The following is a 15503-nucleotide window of genomic DNA, read 5'->3' as shown; positions in this document are numbered from 1 at the left end:
TCAAGTCAAAGAAAATAACCCTTGATGACGTCATTAGCACCCCCTCATGTTGGGCTTGGATCACATGTTTTTTAACAGAATGGTATGTTAAAAACTGCAAATAGAGCTTGACGGATGTAGGCAGACAGATTGAACAAAAACCAACAAAGCATTACTACGACTCATACTCTGCTGTAGCAACACAGTCTATGCTGCCATATTGATGCTGAATGTTGATCACAATAAAGAACAACATTTTAGTCTTTTTGTGTTTTTGTGTGTAGTGATGGAGAGTCTATGTTTTGTACAATGTATCTCCGTCCTGGAGGCTTGCATAATGCACACTCTGCAGAAACAAATTTCCAGGGGAATAGAAATCTATCCATTGGGCTGCACTATGGGAAATGTAGAATGTACCATTCCAAAGTTTGACTCTCACTAGCACATCAGGATTTGCTGCATCAGTTTGGAATACTTCTTGAAAAACACTAGCTCTGAAAATGCTTGGACTGATGGAAAGCTCCTAATTTATTTGAATTTTCATCAATGTTGGCTACCTGGCTACTTTGTGGTTCGGTAAAAGTAGTTAGAAGAAAAAAATAAGATTGTAAGATTGGCTTTATCAAAATACCAATGATTCCAGTCCATCTCAATAGTATGACTTTACTACCCTGCCTGCGATGCTTAGTCTTAACGGCATTTACATTTCCAGAGACAGATGGGCATTTAAGTTTCTAGCTAAAGTTAACCAAACAGGAATAAAGAGTGTAGCTTTGATTGGGGACTATTTTCAGTAGTGGACTAATACACATTTGGTTCTCTGATGAGCATTTCTGGCAGCAGAATTAGCACATTTGCCCCCAGTGAATTTGTGTGTGAATGATGGAGGCAGAAGGTGACAGTTCTAACATTTCGTGAGTAAGCCTCACTGATTTGTATCCATAAGAAACAACAGCAACAAGTGACAAAGTATATAGAGGAAACTGCTCCTTCTTAAGGTATGCTTAAGAAGCAATGAGCAAGAAAAAAAGACACTCAAAGAGCAAGATAAAGCCAGGTGATTTAGATTTAGTGTGGTCACCTGTAGTGGCTTCCGTCTGTATGGTCATCTCCCAGACGCTGATCACAAGCACCATTACAAGTAGACCCCCTTTACTTCCGATCTGCGTGTATCGCTCACTCATCCTGAGGAAGAGAAAGAGGAGGGTTACCGTGACTTGATAATTTATTACAACATTATTTTTAACATGTTCGTGTAAACCCATAACATTCCTACCATTAGAACAGTTGCTATTGTTTTATTTCCATTTTCCAACTAACACCTTAACTTCCATCTCATTTTGCAGCATGAGCCTTTTGGTTTGATTTGAAGGTTTTATGGCACACAACAGGAAGAGGGTGCTGTTCCACTAGCTCACACTTTAACTTCACAGTAGCTTGGCTTGTCTGAATGCATGTTTGCTCTTATCAGGAGGAGATGCGGGCTCTTAACCATCTTCCTGCTTTTCAAAACAAACTACAGCTGTGAAAGTGCTCGAGATCACTGTCTCCAAATCCTCTTTCTTCCCTCGTACCTCCTCCCCCTCGCTTTCCTCCAACAGAAGGCTCTTACAGCAGGAACATGAACAGGAGGTGAAGACCCTCTGTTGCCTCAACAGGATTCAGTAAGTCTCTTTAGGCTCTATAGCAGAGTGGAATAGAGAGAGCAGGCCACAGTGGCTAATCCATCCCTCTATAGTACCTTTTCCTCTGTACTCCCTCTCCCTAATGAAGTGTGGTGGAGCTGAGGCCACACTGCATAGGCCATCTGGCACAGTGTGTTATCATTGACAGACAATGATCAAATTTCAAACAGGGATGCTGCAGCAGTACGGTAATTACTGGAAGAGACATGGTATCGTATGGTGTGAGCGTACAGTGTTACAAGCTGTGTTTACGCCCTCTTTACTGCCGCCCACCTCTTATCTGTCTGCCTCATTGACATATAGATTGGTTAAACCTCATTGGGGTTCTCAGATTATTTGTGTAATTAAGTTTATTTTGGCGAACATGACCTTTTCTCCAGATTTTTTTATACCTCACACAGGAATTAGTATCAAATGATATGTACACATGTAAAAAAAAAACACATTGTAAACAACTTGGCTGGCCTTTTAACTTTTCTGAAATGATATGAGAAATAAATCACCAGATGAAGAAACTCACATGTGCTTTTTGCTAAAGTGAATTGCAGCCATAGACTGTGCGATAAATAGTGGATAGAGATTTTACCACATCATCTTTTGGTTTGTGGAACTCTGAAGCCTTGGATTTAGCATTATTTTTGTCACCTTCATGTTTTTTGGAGGGGTTTTTTGTAACCAGAAGTGACCACGTTTGGACGAGAGGGAAGAGCTCGGGAGGATGTGCATTGCAAAGCCTCTGTCCTGACTGGATGTGACTATAAACCAGAGGACACGTTGTAGTAGCAACTTGTCAGTCACAATGTAGCTGTGCCCTAAAGACCCTGATTTACCAAGCATCCATTACTACTGCCCAGTGCTGGTGAACAGTTGTCTGAATCCCCCAGCTAAACTCACACCATATCATTGTTAAAGGCTCTGAGTTAATCCCATGTGTGTGAAGCTAACGTTGACATTAGCTTAAGTAGGTACAAACGAAAGCTGTCGATTCTGTCATTAGGTCTCATCAGTCAGACATCAAAACTTTGTCACAAACCCTGCTTTCCACAACCTGCTTTATCTGCTTCAATGAGTGATAGTCGATAGTAGTATTTCCCGTGATGCCTGCTGGACATGCTAGAAATATCTAGACATCATGCCATTTAGCCACTTACTCGCAGATGGAAGAAAAATACACCAAATAACTAAATGGACCCAAATGATCTTTTGTAGTTTCACGGTGGATTTTTTCCATCATCATAATGACATAAATGGTTATAGGGGCCCACTGCCACCTCCATGACACTTATGTGGGAATTCAAGGTAGCTAGAGGGGCATGGGGAAGGAAATTCACTCAGATGTTGAGTGTGATAGTAATGTGATGGTGAGGCTTATGTATTTGCACAAATTGACCTCAAATTGTACATCCAGGTGCTTGTACTAGAGCGGTAGGTGCTAATGTTCACCTTCAGGGTGACAGATTTAAAGCCGCTGCTTAGCCCAAAAAATGGTGGGTTGAAATGGTGGCCAGTCGGTGATGCTGTGCAATTCACAGTGTGTATTTGTGTGTGTGTCCGTTTGAAAAAGGGTCATCGGCGACAGAGTGCAGGGCAAAGCACTACAGCATCATTTGCTGGGCGCTGTCTAAGAGTGCAGTTCTATAAATGACATTTCATTGTCACTGGCGGTGTGCTTGGCAGAGCAAGTCGCTGAACATTTGTTACAGTTTGAGCCCGTTTTACATCTTGACCTTCAAGTGGAGGTCTTTAGTAACTTTGGATAAAAAAAAAAATGCTGCTGCTGTTTAAGTCATCATCACATTTTCTCATGAATAAATGTCTGTTTAGCTGCTCTCTTTCCACTGATGAAACACAACAAAGCAATCCAGCCCGTATCTAGTTCACCGAGGTTTTTCTAACTGCTTTTTTAAACACTGTCTGATGGCTTCTGCTGCACAGGGAGTGGCACATTTTACATAACTGTGTGATTCATATTCTAAAAATTATTCATGTAGCAGTTTTCTGATCTGTTTTCCCTCTGTAGTTATGGTTTAGTGAGGTTAAGGATAGGAAACGTTATATCATGGTTAAAAGAAAACATAGAAAAACTTAAACTTCATCAGAAAATATAATCCTGTTTTCCTAATTTAAAGCTGCACTCAGTAATGTGTTTATATTAACAATAGCTCAAATGACCGTTTGTAATGTCCAAATGGTCACTCGGAATGACAAACCTGCACAGAATTATGACCTTACTGTTCATTTCCTCTCAGATCTCCAAAGCATTTTAGACACAGCAGGCAGTTGTTTTTAGCAAACAACAACAACATCAAAAAGATAAATCCACTGCACTGTTCAGGACCAACTGCCAGACTGCAAAAGATAGCAACTACGCAGTGAACACAGTGGAACATTAGCTGGTAAACAGCCAGATATTTCCCTCAGAGGATGGCAAAGCCCAAAGTGAAGAGTGAATATGAATGTTAAATTGCTTGGTGTGTTATTATTTGCAAACATGATCAGCACTAACTTTAAATGGTAGTAACATGTTAAATAATAATTATAGAATGAATAATGCCTTAATTAAAGCAGAAATTCATTTATCCCATTCAGAAAGAATAGCTTCCTTGTTTTTGAGTTCACTTAAATGCATCAACTGAAGGACTGAATGCATAACTTCCAACACATAAATCCCCTTAGAACCACACAACAATGATGTGAGGGTTAACCAGACAAGGTAATGTGTAAATAAGACAACTTTATAGACACACGTTTTACCTTTGGACGAAGTCAGCTAGCTTTCCCCTGCTTCCAGTCCTTATACTAAGCTGGGTTCAAATAAATGTGCTATATTTAATAGATGGATGACACTGATATTTATCTCCTATTACCTAAAAGAAACCAAATAAGTATATTTCCAAAAATGGTAAATTATTCCTTTATGTATGATCTGCTCTAGAATCATGGGTTTTCTTTGAATATTCCCTTGCCAGAAAAACTGTCTTGGTTGCCTTATAATTACTTTAGTGATGTACTAAAATATATAAGTACAAGTTTTATTCATTTTTTATATATATATATTTTTAAGCAGGGGAGCCTTTATTGCACCTGGGGAATTTGAAAACATATACTAATAAACTGAAGCTTAAATGAAATGTATAATTATTCCCTGACTGTCTGCAATGCTTTATTTCTCCTCTTGCCAGCAGAGACCAAGCATTTTCCTATCTACAGTATGTTGTGCACTGCACTTGAAGACACTTTCAAATGCAAATGAACACCTTTATTGAGGAATAATGCATATTCTTTTCACTGGTGTCACCTCAGTAGTTCTCCTGGATTTGTGTGCTCAAATTTATTCAGAGATTGGGCTTTTATCCCTTTGTTATGAGTTGGCTCTGTTGTGATGCGTTTAATCTGCGGCGTAGATCATCCGATTTCCTTTCAAGAGTACAAAATGAATTAGTTTAAAAGTGAATGAAGCAAGAATCCCTGTCTATGCCCAAAACTCTGATGGTCCTCAGTCCTTTCGTCCTGCCCTCCCACTCCCTTCCTCTCTATGAAACAACAGCAGCAGACGAATGAGGCTGCTTTAAAAAGACTCCACTCGAGGCTTGACCTTGGTGCACGGACACACTCGCTGACGAACCGTCGCTTCCAGTGTCGCTTCTCCTACACTCACCAAGATGAAAACATCTTACTGTGGCAACCACAGCGAATCCCCACCTCAATTAAATCAAAAGAAATAATTGCATAAATTTATATTCAGCAGTAAGGCTGCCAACCTTATCTCTGATGTACCGGAGCAATAAAGTCCCTGCACTGCACACACCTCAATACACCTGTCCAATAACTCAGCATAAATTATGAACACTTATGATTATCTGTTAATAATGAAAATGCATTAGCTTTCTTTTATTGTGTTTTGTATCATGGTACAGTTACAGTATAAATCAAACTAACATTATTAGGCGTGGCAAGTCTTCACTGAAGGTGTTTTAACTGCTGAAAAGGAGAAAAATAAATGAATGGAAAAGTTTTGACAGGGCAAAGCACAGCATTGCCCAGAGACTGCTTTCACTTCATTGCTGTCGATGGAGAAATAATAACATTTGGTTTACTGTTGCCTAGAGACACAGTGAACAACCCACGAGCTTGACACTTTGCCCAAGATTTCTCCTGTACTGACAGTGAGACTGAACATACATCAAAAAGTTTCAGGTTATGTTCCCTTCTGTTACGTTCCCTTCCCCAGTTCCTGGCATGGGCTCTTTCCTCTTAATAGCTTATTAGTATGCTAGTTAGACTACCAAGTCTGCAGGGCTTATCAAGTTGTCCCAGTTCCACATCACATGTATGGGAGATCTCATGGAGAGAAACTGGACACAGTGGTCACAAATGTGTATTGCATGAGCTACAAATGAAAAATATCATACATATCATAACTGTTTAGAATGTTTTTTTGCATCATTTTGGTCACCCTCAAACACATATTTCAGTCCACACACACACCAAAACCAGATTTACAAACGCATACAATACAACCTCAACATATTTATGTATAACTTCACAGATCTGACCATTCTTTCTTTCAAAAAGCTTCCTATATATGCAAAAGTCTACAAATATTCGAGACATTCATTTGTATTTATTCACAGATCACGGTCTCCAGCGCCCATACACGTCTACAAATTCATGCTATGTTTGAGTGCTGGTGGGAAAATTTACTTAAAAATGTATATTAGCTGACATTTCACAAGACAAGACTCTTCTGAAGCAACAACGATGATTTTCACTTTGATATAGTACCTTCATTCGGAAATAAAGTCACCTTGCCTTATCATTTAGCGTACAACTAAGCTGGTTGTCAGATATAATGAACTACGCCAGTTTTTCCTTGACAGAGACAGACTTGGCTGGTGGCAGATTTCTGATATGTCTACAAATTCTGTGTTTGTATGCACAGACAGGTGAGAGCTTAACAAAGATTCAGACTGTATTTTGTTTGACAAGAGCTGAAGCCAAAATGCTGGCACTGACACATAGTACATAATAACTCAGATTTCCAAGTGAAAAATCCACCTGAAACAAGAACAAATTCAATGTGACAAATATCTACGGTTTGTAAAACATCAATAGGGAAAGATAAGCTGGTATCTTCTTACACAGTCATGCTTCATAACAGTGTTTACATGCAAGAGGAAAGTTAAATACAAATATGTATTTGATTTGGCAGAGCAATGCTGAACATGAGTAAAATCAAGGACGCCAGCTACATCTCATTTCTGACCTCTTTTTTTCATTGTTGTCCCAATTGTGTCACTTATTTTCCTGCTTTGATGGGCTTACACAAAGCCACAATAATTTTCATTAGTGACTGAAAGACTCTATCGTCCTTGGCCTATTAATAGTGAATATTTTATGCAAAGGAGAAAAAAAAAACTGGGGAGTTTATCTCTCACCTGCTCTCTGCCTGCTGAATGTCAATTTTTAAAGTGACTGTAATTACAGTTTGAATTCTTACCGCAACATGCAAACCCTGTGAAACATTTTAAAATGTGATGTATCTTGCACAATGATGTGACTTTAGGAGCATGATTGTTCTGAGACAATGATATGAGACAATGCAAAGTAAGATGTTAGTCTGATTTCTGAAAAAGAGCAATCCTTTATGTAAGCTTTGCATATGGGTTTGGATATTTCTGCTCTAACCACAGCCTCACTGGGACATCCTCTCTCACTAAAAAATCCAGACTATACAAATATGCAAATATTTTTGATTTCATTCAGAGTATGTGCACTGGAGGCTTTACATTTTCACATCTCACTTGTGTATGCTTAATATCATACCACAATCAGCTTTCAGCTAGTTGTGAAGTCCCAAATCCTGCTCATACGTACAACATTAAACATAGATTTAATGTTTAAACATCACACCTTCAACAGATAAAACATCAGTGCCCCGGTACCAAACTCTGCACAGACATGATTCTGCACAGTGAAGCTCAAACATCCAGATGAAACAGTGGAAGTACAAACACGTTTTTAAGTGGACAGACTCATTTTCTGGGAATGAACAGTTCTTCCTTGTTTCAGACACTTTAAGGCTTATAAGGACTGGGGCATTTTTCCATAAATATCTTGCCTGTTAAGCAGCTTTAGTAGTAAAGCTTAATGTGTTTTGCTTTCGTGGCAGTAATCATTTTAAGATTCAATTTTCAGTTTTCCCACGAATGTAGGAAGAAGCACCCTTAAAAATGCACAAGACAAGTGTGTAATCCACAGCATCACAGATACTGCATGGCGGCGGAGGGAGTGTCACTAAACCATAAAAAGCTGGACTTTTCCTCTCTGTTTCTGCAGTTGGATTCGATACAGGGATTACTCCCTCTCTCCCCCCCCTTCCCCTTCATCTCTATCTCACTCTTCACTTGGACCGTGACAGAGACTGTCACCTCGGACGGCTGCAGGGAGCCGATTGCTCCGTCGCAGAGCAAACATCGCTCATTTGCCAAAACACAGATGTTCCCTTCTGACAGCTGAGGAGTGAAGCTCTCAACCCTGTCACGCCAAACAAGGGAGTTTGCCCACTCTTTGTCACGCGCTCTGTGAAGCATCTGCCACAAATCCCGCTCAGTTCGCTTCATAAACACGACGAGACAGCTGTCAGGGCCGTGTTAAAGTTGATGTGTAAACTTATGTCTATAAAAGGAGTCCTGCTTTAGCACATTGTCCTGACGACTAGCTAATCAAATCATTATGCACCAGCCCGCAGCGGGACGCATTTCCTTCGATGTGTGATTCACAATCCAGATTCTGACACAAGGGACTGTAAGTGGCTCGGTTCACTCCTCAGGCCTTCATGCTCACTTCTCATTTCCTGCTCATATCTGATTATTTTTGGCTGTTCATATCAGTTGTAGGATGTAATCCACATTGCAAATCAAGAACCCGACAGTTCTGTGAAATATCCACATGCTATAAATATGTCTTTGGAGCTGATTTCGTCTGAGCCTTTTTCACTGGATTTTTCCGAATCTCCTCCAATCACCAATCAAGCTACACATTTTTGGATTGCTTTTAAATGTAGTGTCCAACTGTCTGATGTTTCTCTGCAAAGCTGGCCTGATCATGATGACACTGTGATATCTGCTTTGGTATCAGCAAAAAAAAAAAAAAAAATCATCTAATTCCATCTGATTCTGTTCAAAACTGCAAAAAATGACACCACACATCTTTTTATAACTCACACTGATTATAAAATGTAATCTCTGAGTCACATGTGAGATAAAAACTCATTGGGACACTTCCAGCTGCAGCGTCAATGGAGCCTGAGCAATGAAGGCCTTGATTTCAAATTTCACCAAAGAAGAAGCCTAGGCAGAGCAAATATGAGCGCTGTTACCCGACACTGATGCTGAGTGCCCTTTCAGAGAGTTAACCACCAAAACGACCTTCCGTAACGACACGTCGAGATGCTATCCGAGAGGCCGCGCTCATCAAAACCGCAACAGCCAAATGGTCTCAACCTTAGTTTTCCTTTGATCAAAGTGTCTATGCATCACCGTCTCATGATCCAGTGTGCTATTTCAGTCTAACCCCACCTTCAAAAATGGCCTGGAACCACCAGCGCGTAGCATCATTCATGCAGATCACAGTGTGCTCCTCTAAAACCAGACTCCTCTTCTTTCTTTGTACAGCTAAGATTTCATAACGTAGCAGCCAATTGTTTGCCTCCCTGCTCTCTTAGCTGAGGCTTTATGAATTATCAGTGAGTACAGTCTAATCATTTTAGTCAAAATAAGTATGTTTGTGTTACGTTAGAGTGCAGAAAAACTGCAATGTTGGGCTGATATTCATTATGAGTGTAACTACGGGCCTTTATGCGAGTGCTGCTTTTATGTTTAATTTTGAGCTGTTTGCTGAGGTTTTCTTAATGCTATTTTGTTTTATGCTATTTTATACTTCTGTACATTAAAGAGAAAGTACTTGCTGTACTACATTTATCTGATAGCTAAAGCTAGTAATTACTTTTCAGACTCGAAAAAAAAATCAAGCAAAAAAGTTCAAAGTTCCACCTTGAGGAAGTACAACAGAGAAATTCTCATGAGTCTGCTCACTCATTTTTCTGCATTTTGACAAATATTAGTAAATGCTGCTAACAGTATTCTGTACTTTTACTCAAAAAAACTGGAAAACACATTGATGAGAGGTAGCTGAGATGATCAGCCATAGTCATGTCTGTACTGAGTGAATTCTATCATTCAGCATTTGTTTCATCAAGCAAGGAAAATGTTATGTTAGGAGGCTAAATTTCTATCCTTAAATAGTGATGAAGAAGAGAAGAAGAACTTCCATGATGGTCTGTTTTAGAAGCTTAATAACTTGTACTATAGTGACCAAGGGCAGTTTTCAACCAATGTACTGTAAAAAATGAAACACAACTAAAAATTAATTACTTTCATGGCTCTTTAGTTTAGTGAAAAATCTTCATGTCCCATGATGGTCTAAATGTGTTTCAGAAGCTTCATTTCCACCTTAAACCTGCAGGAGAAAATACCACACAACTGAATAGAAACAAACTGCCACTGAAATCGTGTACCAAGACAGAAAATATTTTGTTATCTTTAACACTAACCTAAAAATAAAAAATTAGCAGAACTGCTCTGAGAACAGCATTCACAAAAGTGCCCGATTTCTTCAACCCAAACAGTTTCCTGAAGGACATGCAGGAAATGAAGTCAAACTGTCAAAACTGCATCAAGGTCTAAGGTGGGCTAAATCACCAAGTGGCGTTTTTGTCAGCTCTTTTCTAAATTATGTTGGTGTCACATTGTGGTGTCAGTGAGTCGTCGTGGCTACAGAGTCCGTCCCGTAACTGGAAGGACACGGGTTTGATCCCGGTGACAGCGCAATGTCCTTGTGCGAGACGCTGAATCCCTCTGTCGCTGTGCATCGCTGCTGTGGATGTGTCAGTATGTCAGCTCAATGACTGCAGAACAACATGGAGGATAATAAATAAATGATGTATGAAAAATTATATTTATCCCTGACAGCCAGTCAGGTGTGTGTGGGAGTCAGCAGGAAGCTCTCAGTCTGATTCAATTTCACTTTTGTGGGTCACAATTTCATGCTATTGCAGTTTCTAATGAGTTGGGATGTTTGATTTGATTAAATTCAGTTGGCTGCAGTGCTTATTGTGTTTCTGCCATCTCACTAACAACTGAAAGACGATGATTATTATTACATTTGTGGCAGTTACTCAGGATAAAAAGGATGTGGCAACCTGAGTTTGAGCGTCGCTTTGACTGTCAGTTACGTGATAAGCCACAGCTGAATCCCAGGCTTTTTCATTTTACATGTATCAGAATATTAAATGCCATTTTCCTTTTGTCCCAATTTGATAACAGTAGAGAAATTGCATTCTGTATCAGCAGGAGGAGCGTGGCATTCACGATAAATGTGCTACAAGTTGGCTTCTTAAAAATGATTTTGTATGTTAGATAGGTTGACCCCATACTTATTTACCATTCATTTGCAAATTTATAATGCACACATCATTTGGCCTAATGAAGAGACGCCTATTCGGTGGTAAAAATATCTGAGAGTGTAGGCCTTTGTAATTAGAGGTTTAGCCACATTATCACCTGAAGCTCCTGGGTGGCTGATGTCAAAATGGTAATTATGCAAAGTGCAAAATGACACCCACATACATGGCACGTGCGCTCGCTCTGATCTGCTCCCCTCATTATGGTTACGGTTTCGACTGCAGTCATAATAATGAGTGCAGAACTGTGAAAAGTCAGGTAAACAGTCTGAGCCGCTCGAACAACAGAACTTTGCCAGCTTAAATGTCTGGTGAACAAGCAAACTACCTCACAAGTTACACAACGTCAGCTTAATGTTATTAATATTACGTCAGCTTTGGCAGGTCTATGTTTAACAAATTTCAACCTTCCACATCAGCCCCAGTCTATTTACCTGTGTCTAAGAGTTGAAAAGCCTGTCCTCACCAGAGGAACCAGCAGAGTGAGGAGGGGGAACCACTGTGATACAATCAAAGCCTCTTGAAAGGACATTACACATTTGTCAGTCATGATCATCCCTGCTAGATATTTGGCTCAAGGCGCTGGAATGAATCCGGGGCTGTGACAGGTCAAGCTCTTCTAAGTCTGCTTTTTGGTGGGCTAGATGCTGCTGCGTGTTACCAGAGTACTGCATGTACACAAATAAACTCACAGGCCTCACCAGCAGTTTGCGTAGTTTAGACTGACACATCGTATCAGAGTACTGTGATGACAATATGTGTACCCGCCATGCAAAATAAATGCAGGTTGGAAGGTATATCTGCCTACAAATACCTTCTAGTGTGCTACCTGATATTTTTAATTTGTTTAATGTTCAAATACGCACCCTGGGTCTTTATATCAGTCATAATAACAAGCTCATTGAGGAAAAATATTTTGAAGGCCTTTAATGCTGGTTTAAATTAAAAACATCATCTCTGACTTAGCCGACTTCGCCTGTGTAGCAAGAGTTTTGTCCCGTTCTTCGGGGAAAATGTGCCTTTGCTAGAATAAATAAGAACCTGATGAGATTAGTTTTGTTTACGGGGAGTTTTACAACGTGGCTTATGTCATTTAAACAAAATCAAATCACAGCTAAATCCTGATTGTGGCGTGGAGGGATTGAGTACTGCTACTGTAACACAACTGGTAGCCTATTCATTTCCAGTGCACAGCGGGGCCACCTTCCCTTTAAAAATAACAAAGAAAATCTACTTAAGAAATTACATATGAGCATAGGCATACATAACACTCTGAGGTAGCCTGCCATTTATCATCATTATTAAACAAACAGCCAGTGCCTGAGTCTTGCGCCTGTACGTGTCAAAGCCAAATGTTCTCTGGATAATTTGTCTCCCTTCTTACTCCTCGTTTCTGAAAAAATTAAAGCACCTTTTGGCAAGTTTTCTTCGCTCTGTGAGACAATAGATTCCATTATAAGTTATCAGTTTATACTTTCTAAATAAGTCTACACTGATATAATTTGATTTAAATCCTCCTTTGCATAGAGGAGATACTGCATAGTAGTTATATTTATGTTCACCACAAAGCTGAAGCAAAATGGAAGGTATATAAACACAGCGAAGAGAGCCACAGCAGAGGAAGAGTGTCAATCAAAACATTGTGATATTCGTGCACTTGGTGTGAAACGGCTGTCAAGCCTGCAGCCGCTTCGCTTTTGTGAAAACTAAATAGGATAATAAAGTGAGCAGATAGGAACAAGGAGAGAATTTGTGTCTAAATTCAGACATGAATGGCACTGCTGTGAATAACACAGCAGAAGACAAGGTGATATGAAAGGGAACAATTGTGAGTTCTCAAGTTTTCCAGCCATGTTTAAGAGCAACAGAGGCTGACTTTTTTTTTTTTTTTCCCTCCCTTCGCAACTCTGTCTCACTTGCGACTATAAATGCTGTCTTTGGTGACAGGCTTGGTGCGCTCAGCCTCGGTGCACTTCCTTCAGTCTGTGTGATTGGAAACTCAAAACTTCCCATCTTGGATTAGTTGCCGCCAATGAGCGTGGGGGAAACATGAATAGCGTCGGCTCTCGCACACTTTGATGAGAAGAGAAGGTGAGGAGTGAGGTGTCAGAGCATGGGGGAAATCTATTATTAGGTGTCTAATGAAACTTTTCAGTGCCGCCATGATGACAGGAGGGGAGTTGACAGGTGATTATAATACTCTTTAATTAGCTCCCATGCTCTGGTATATCTGTTGGCCAATTACCATGACTAAATTCCATGTTTGATGCCTCCTACCCTTGTTTCATGTCAAAGAGCCAAGGGAATATGGACTAAATTTATGACACAGTACCTATTTGTGTAGGACTCTTCACGTGGAGACATTCTGAAAAAGTTCCACCCAGCACGAGTCCTCATCAACTCTTCCTGCGTCAACATCCGTGTGGACGTCTATGTGGGATAGAAAGCCTTAACTGAGCAAACTTAGACAATGTGACATCCAGCTACAAAAGAAGAAAAAGCAGTTTCTTGATGTAAAACACTGACTGTATAGACCAAAGGCATCTTTCTTCAGCCGTTATTCCATTTTCCCACTGATGTTTCACACTCTTGTGGGGAGAAATCCATCGTAGAAGAGCCATAGAGGCCAATTTATACACCCACAGAAGACAAAAAAGACCAGCATGCAATGCAGCAACAAGACAGGTTAGGTTTTGAGTCAGGGTCAGCTGGGAAATCTCTCGCCATCACTGTCTCTCTCTCCTTCTGTGTAAAACCTGCAACTGATTGCAACGACTTCACACTGGTTCTCTGGAAGGCACTCTGGGAAATGTGGTAAATCATCAAATACAACAGATAAAGCAGACTGAGGAAACTGATGAACCACAAAAATAAACAGTAAATGCTAAACAGTCTTCAATGGAAAAGTCTGCTGTTTTCCACCCTGCATCTTATTTTTAGGGCTGTGACTAATAATTCTTTTCATTATCAGTGAAGCTGCCAATTGATTTTGTTGATTCGTTGATTGTTATTAATTGATGCTAGTTTAAACTGAAAGACCATCATGTGACCTTTGTTGTCATAGTTGCACTTTGGTTGCTTAGGATCAGGAAAAGATCATGGTTGGATTAAAAGAAGTTACATAAAAAAATGAATTATGCAACGTGTGTGACAGAGCTTACACTATGTACTGTATGTACTGTGCATAATGTAAGTTAACCATAAACATGGCTGAAAACAGGTCATTGGAGACTTTTGGTTTGATACAAACCCTGGTCTCCTAATTTTTGTTTGACCCATCAACCGCTCCAGTCTGCATGATCCTATGGGATGCTGTTTAAATAGCAGGCCACTTTTAAGGACATTTCACGTGTCATTTCACACATTTTAAGCTTTTTGTGTGTCATTTTGGGAAGCTCTTCATGTGTTTTATTCGTGCAGGGAAGGACGAACTCAGATGACTTTCATTGCTGACCACACCAAATGGTCGGAGGTAAAACAGACTGAAAACTTTCACTCATGGAGGACAGTAAAACACAGCATTATGAGCCTGGTGTTATTAGTCTGAACTCAAGACAATAGAATTCTTTTGTAACTGAAGTAAGATACACACTTGTGTGTGAGGGAAAGAGATCTGAACCCAGAGAAGAACAAAGAGAGAGAGGGAAGCAGTGCCAGCTTATCACAACTGATACACACTCTCCTGCACAGGCTGTATTTACATTCCAAACGTCTTTGTAGTACAACGACAGCCACGACTGCATCACAAATGACGAGCTCCGACAACATGAGCCATAAATCACCAGCCTGGCGTCCTCTTATCTCTCACTCTTTCGTGTCGACCTCTCTCGTATGTCAAATCGGAGGCGCCGCTGCGAGCAGCAGAGGCGGCCCAGCGCGGGCTCTGAACGGTGCCGCTCCTCTCTCCGAGGGGTTGCTGGGACAGAATGTCCAAGCCGAGGTGCAGAGGAAGGGGAGAGGGGTTAAAAAAAAAAAATCAATTTCATTACACGAAGCGATCGAGCAGAGCACACAGGCTTTAAAATTAAATTGCAAACCTTTTTTTTTTTTTTTTTTGGTTACACTTCTCTCTCCGCTGTTTTACATCACAGAATAACGAGGCTCAAGTTATTTTAGCCTTGGCCCTCGTGAGGCTTATAATCCAGGCTAAGTGACAGGCTAATTTGTGGTATTAGATTGCTTTCATCGGGTGGTTTGGGCCTGCTTTGAACGTTAACAGTGTAAAAAGACTGCTCCTGCCTCAGCGGTCACATTGACTTGTATGCTGTGTGACTGCCATAGTGTGGGGATGGGTGGAGTGGTTGGAGGGGGTTACA

At 40.3% G+C, this 15503-nt stretch overlaps 1 protein-coding gene across 3 annotated transcripts in view; it reads right to left on the bottom strand.

Annotated features, from left to right (window-relative positions):
- The window catches only part of LOC124053480 (chemokine-like protein TAFA-2), a 54393-nt gene that overhangs the window by 19395 nt on the left and 19495 nt on the right, over positions 1 to 15503 (bottom strand). Inside the window, exons 1-2 of one of the 3 annotated variants that reach the window (XM_046378668.1) lie at positions 13520 to 13684; positions 1061 to 1164 (exon numbers count right to left, since the gene is read on the bottom strand). In XM_046378668.1, coding sequence (XP_046234624.1) covers positions 1061 to 1164; positions 13520 to 13605 — 190 coding nt within the window. In that variant the 5' untranslated portion in view covers positions 13606 to 13684. Of the gene's footprint in view, positions 1 to 1060; positions 1165 to 13519; positions 13685 to 15503 lie in introns of those variants that run through there. The other 2 variants (XM_046378667.1, XM_046378669.1) reach the window with 2 other exon arrangements.

Source organism: Scatophagus argus, chromosome 22, assembly GCF_020382885.2.
Source record: "Scatophagus argus isolate fScaArg1 chromosome 22, fScaArg1.pri, whole genome shotgun sequence".
In the NCBI taxonomy this organism is placed as follows: Eukaryota; Metazoa; Chordata; class Actinopteri; family Scatophagidae; genus Scatophagus; species Scatophagus argus.
Note: the sequence above shows the minus strand (reverse complement) of the source record. Positions and strands in the feature narration are given on the sequence as shown.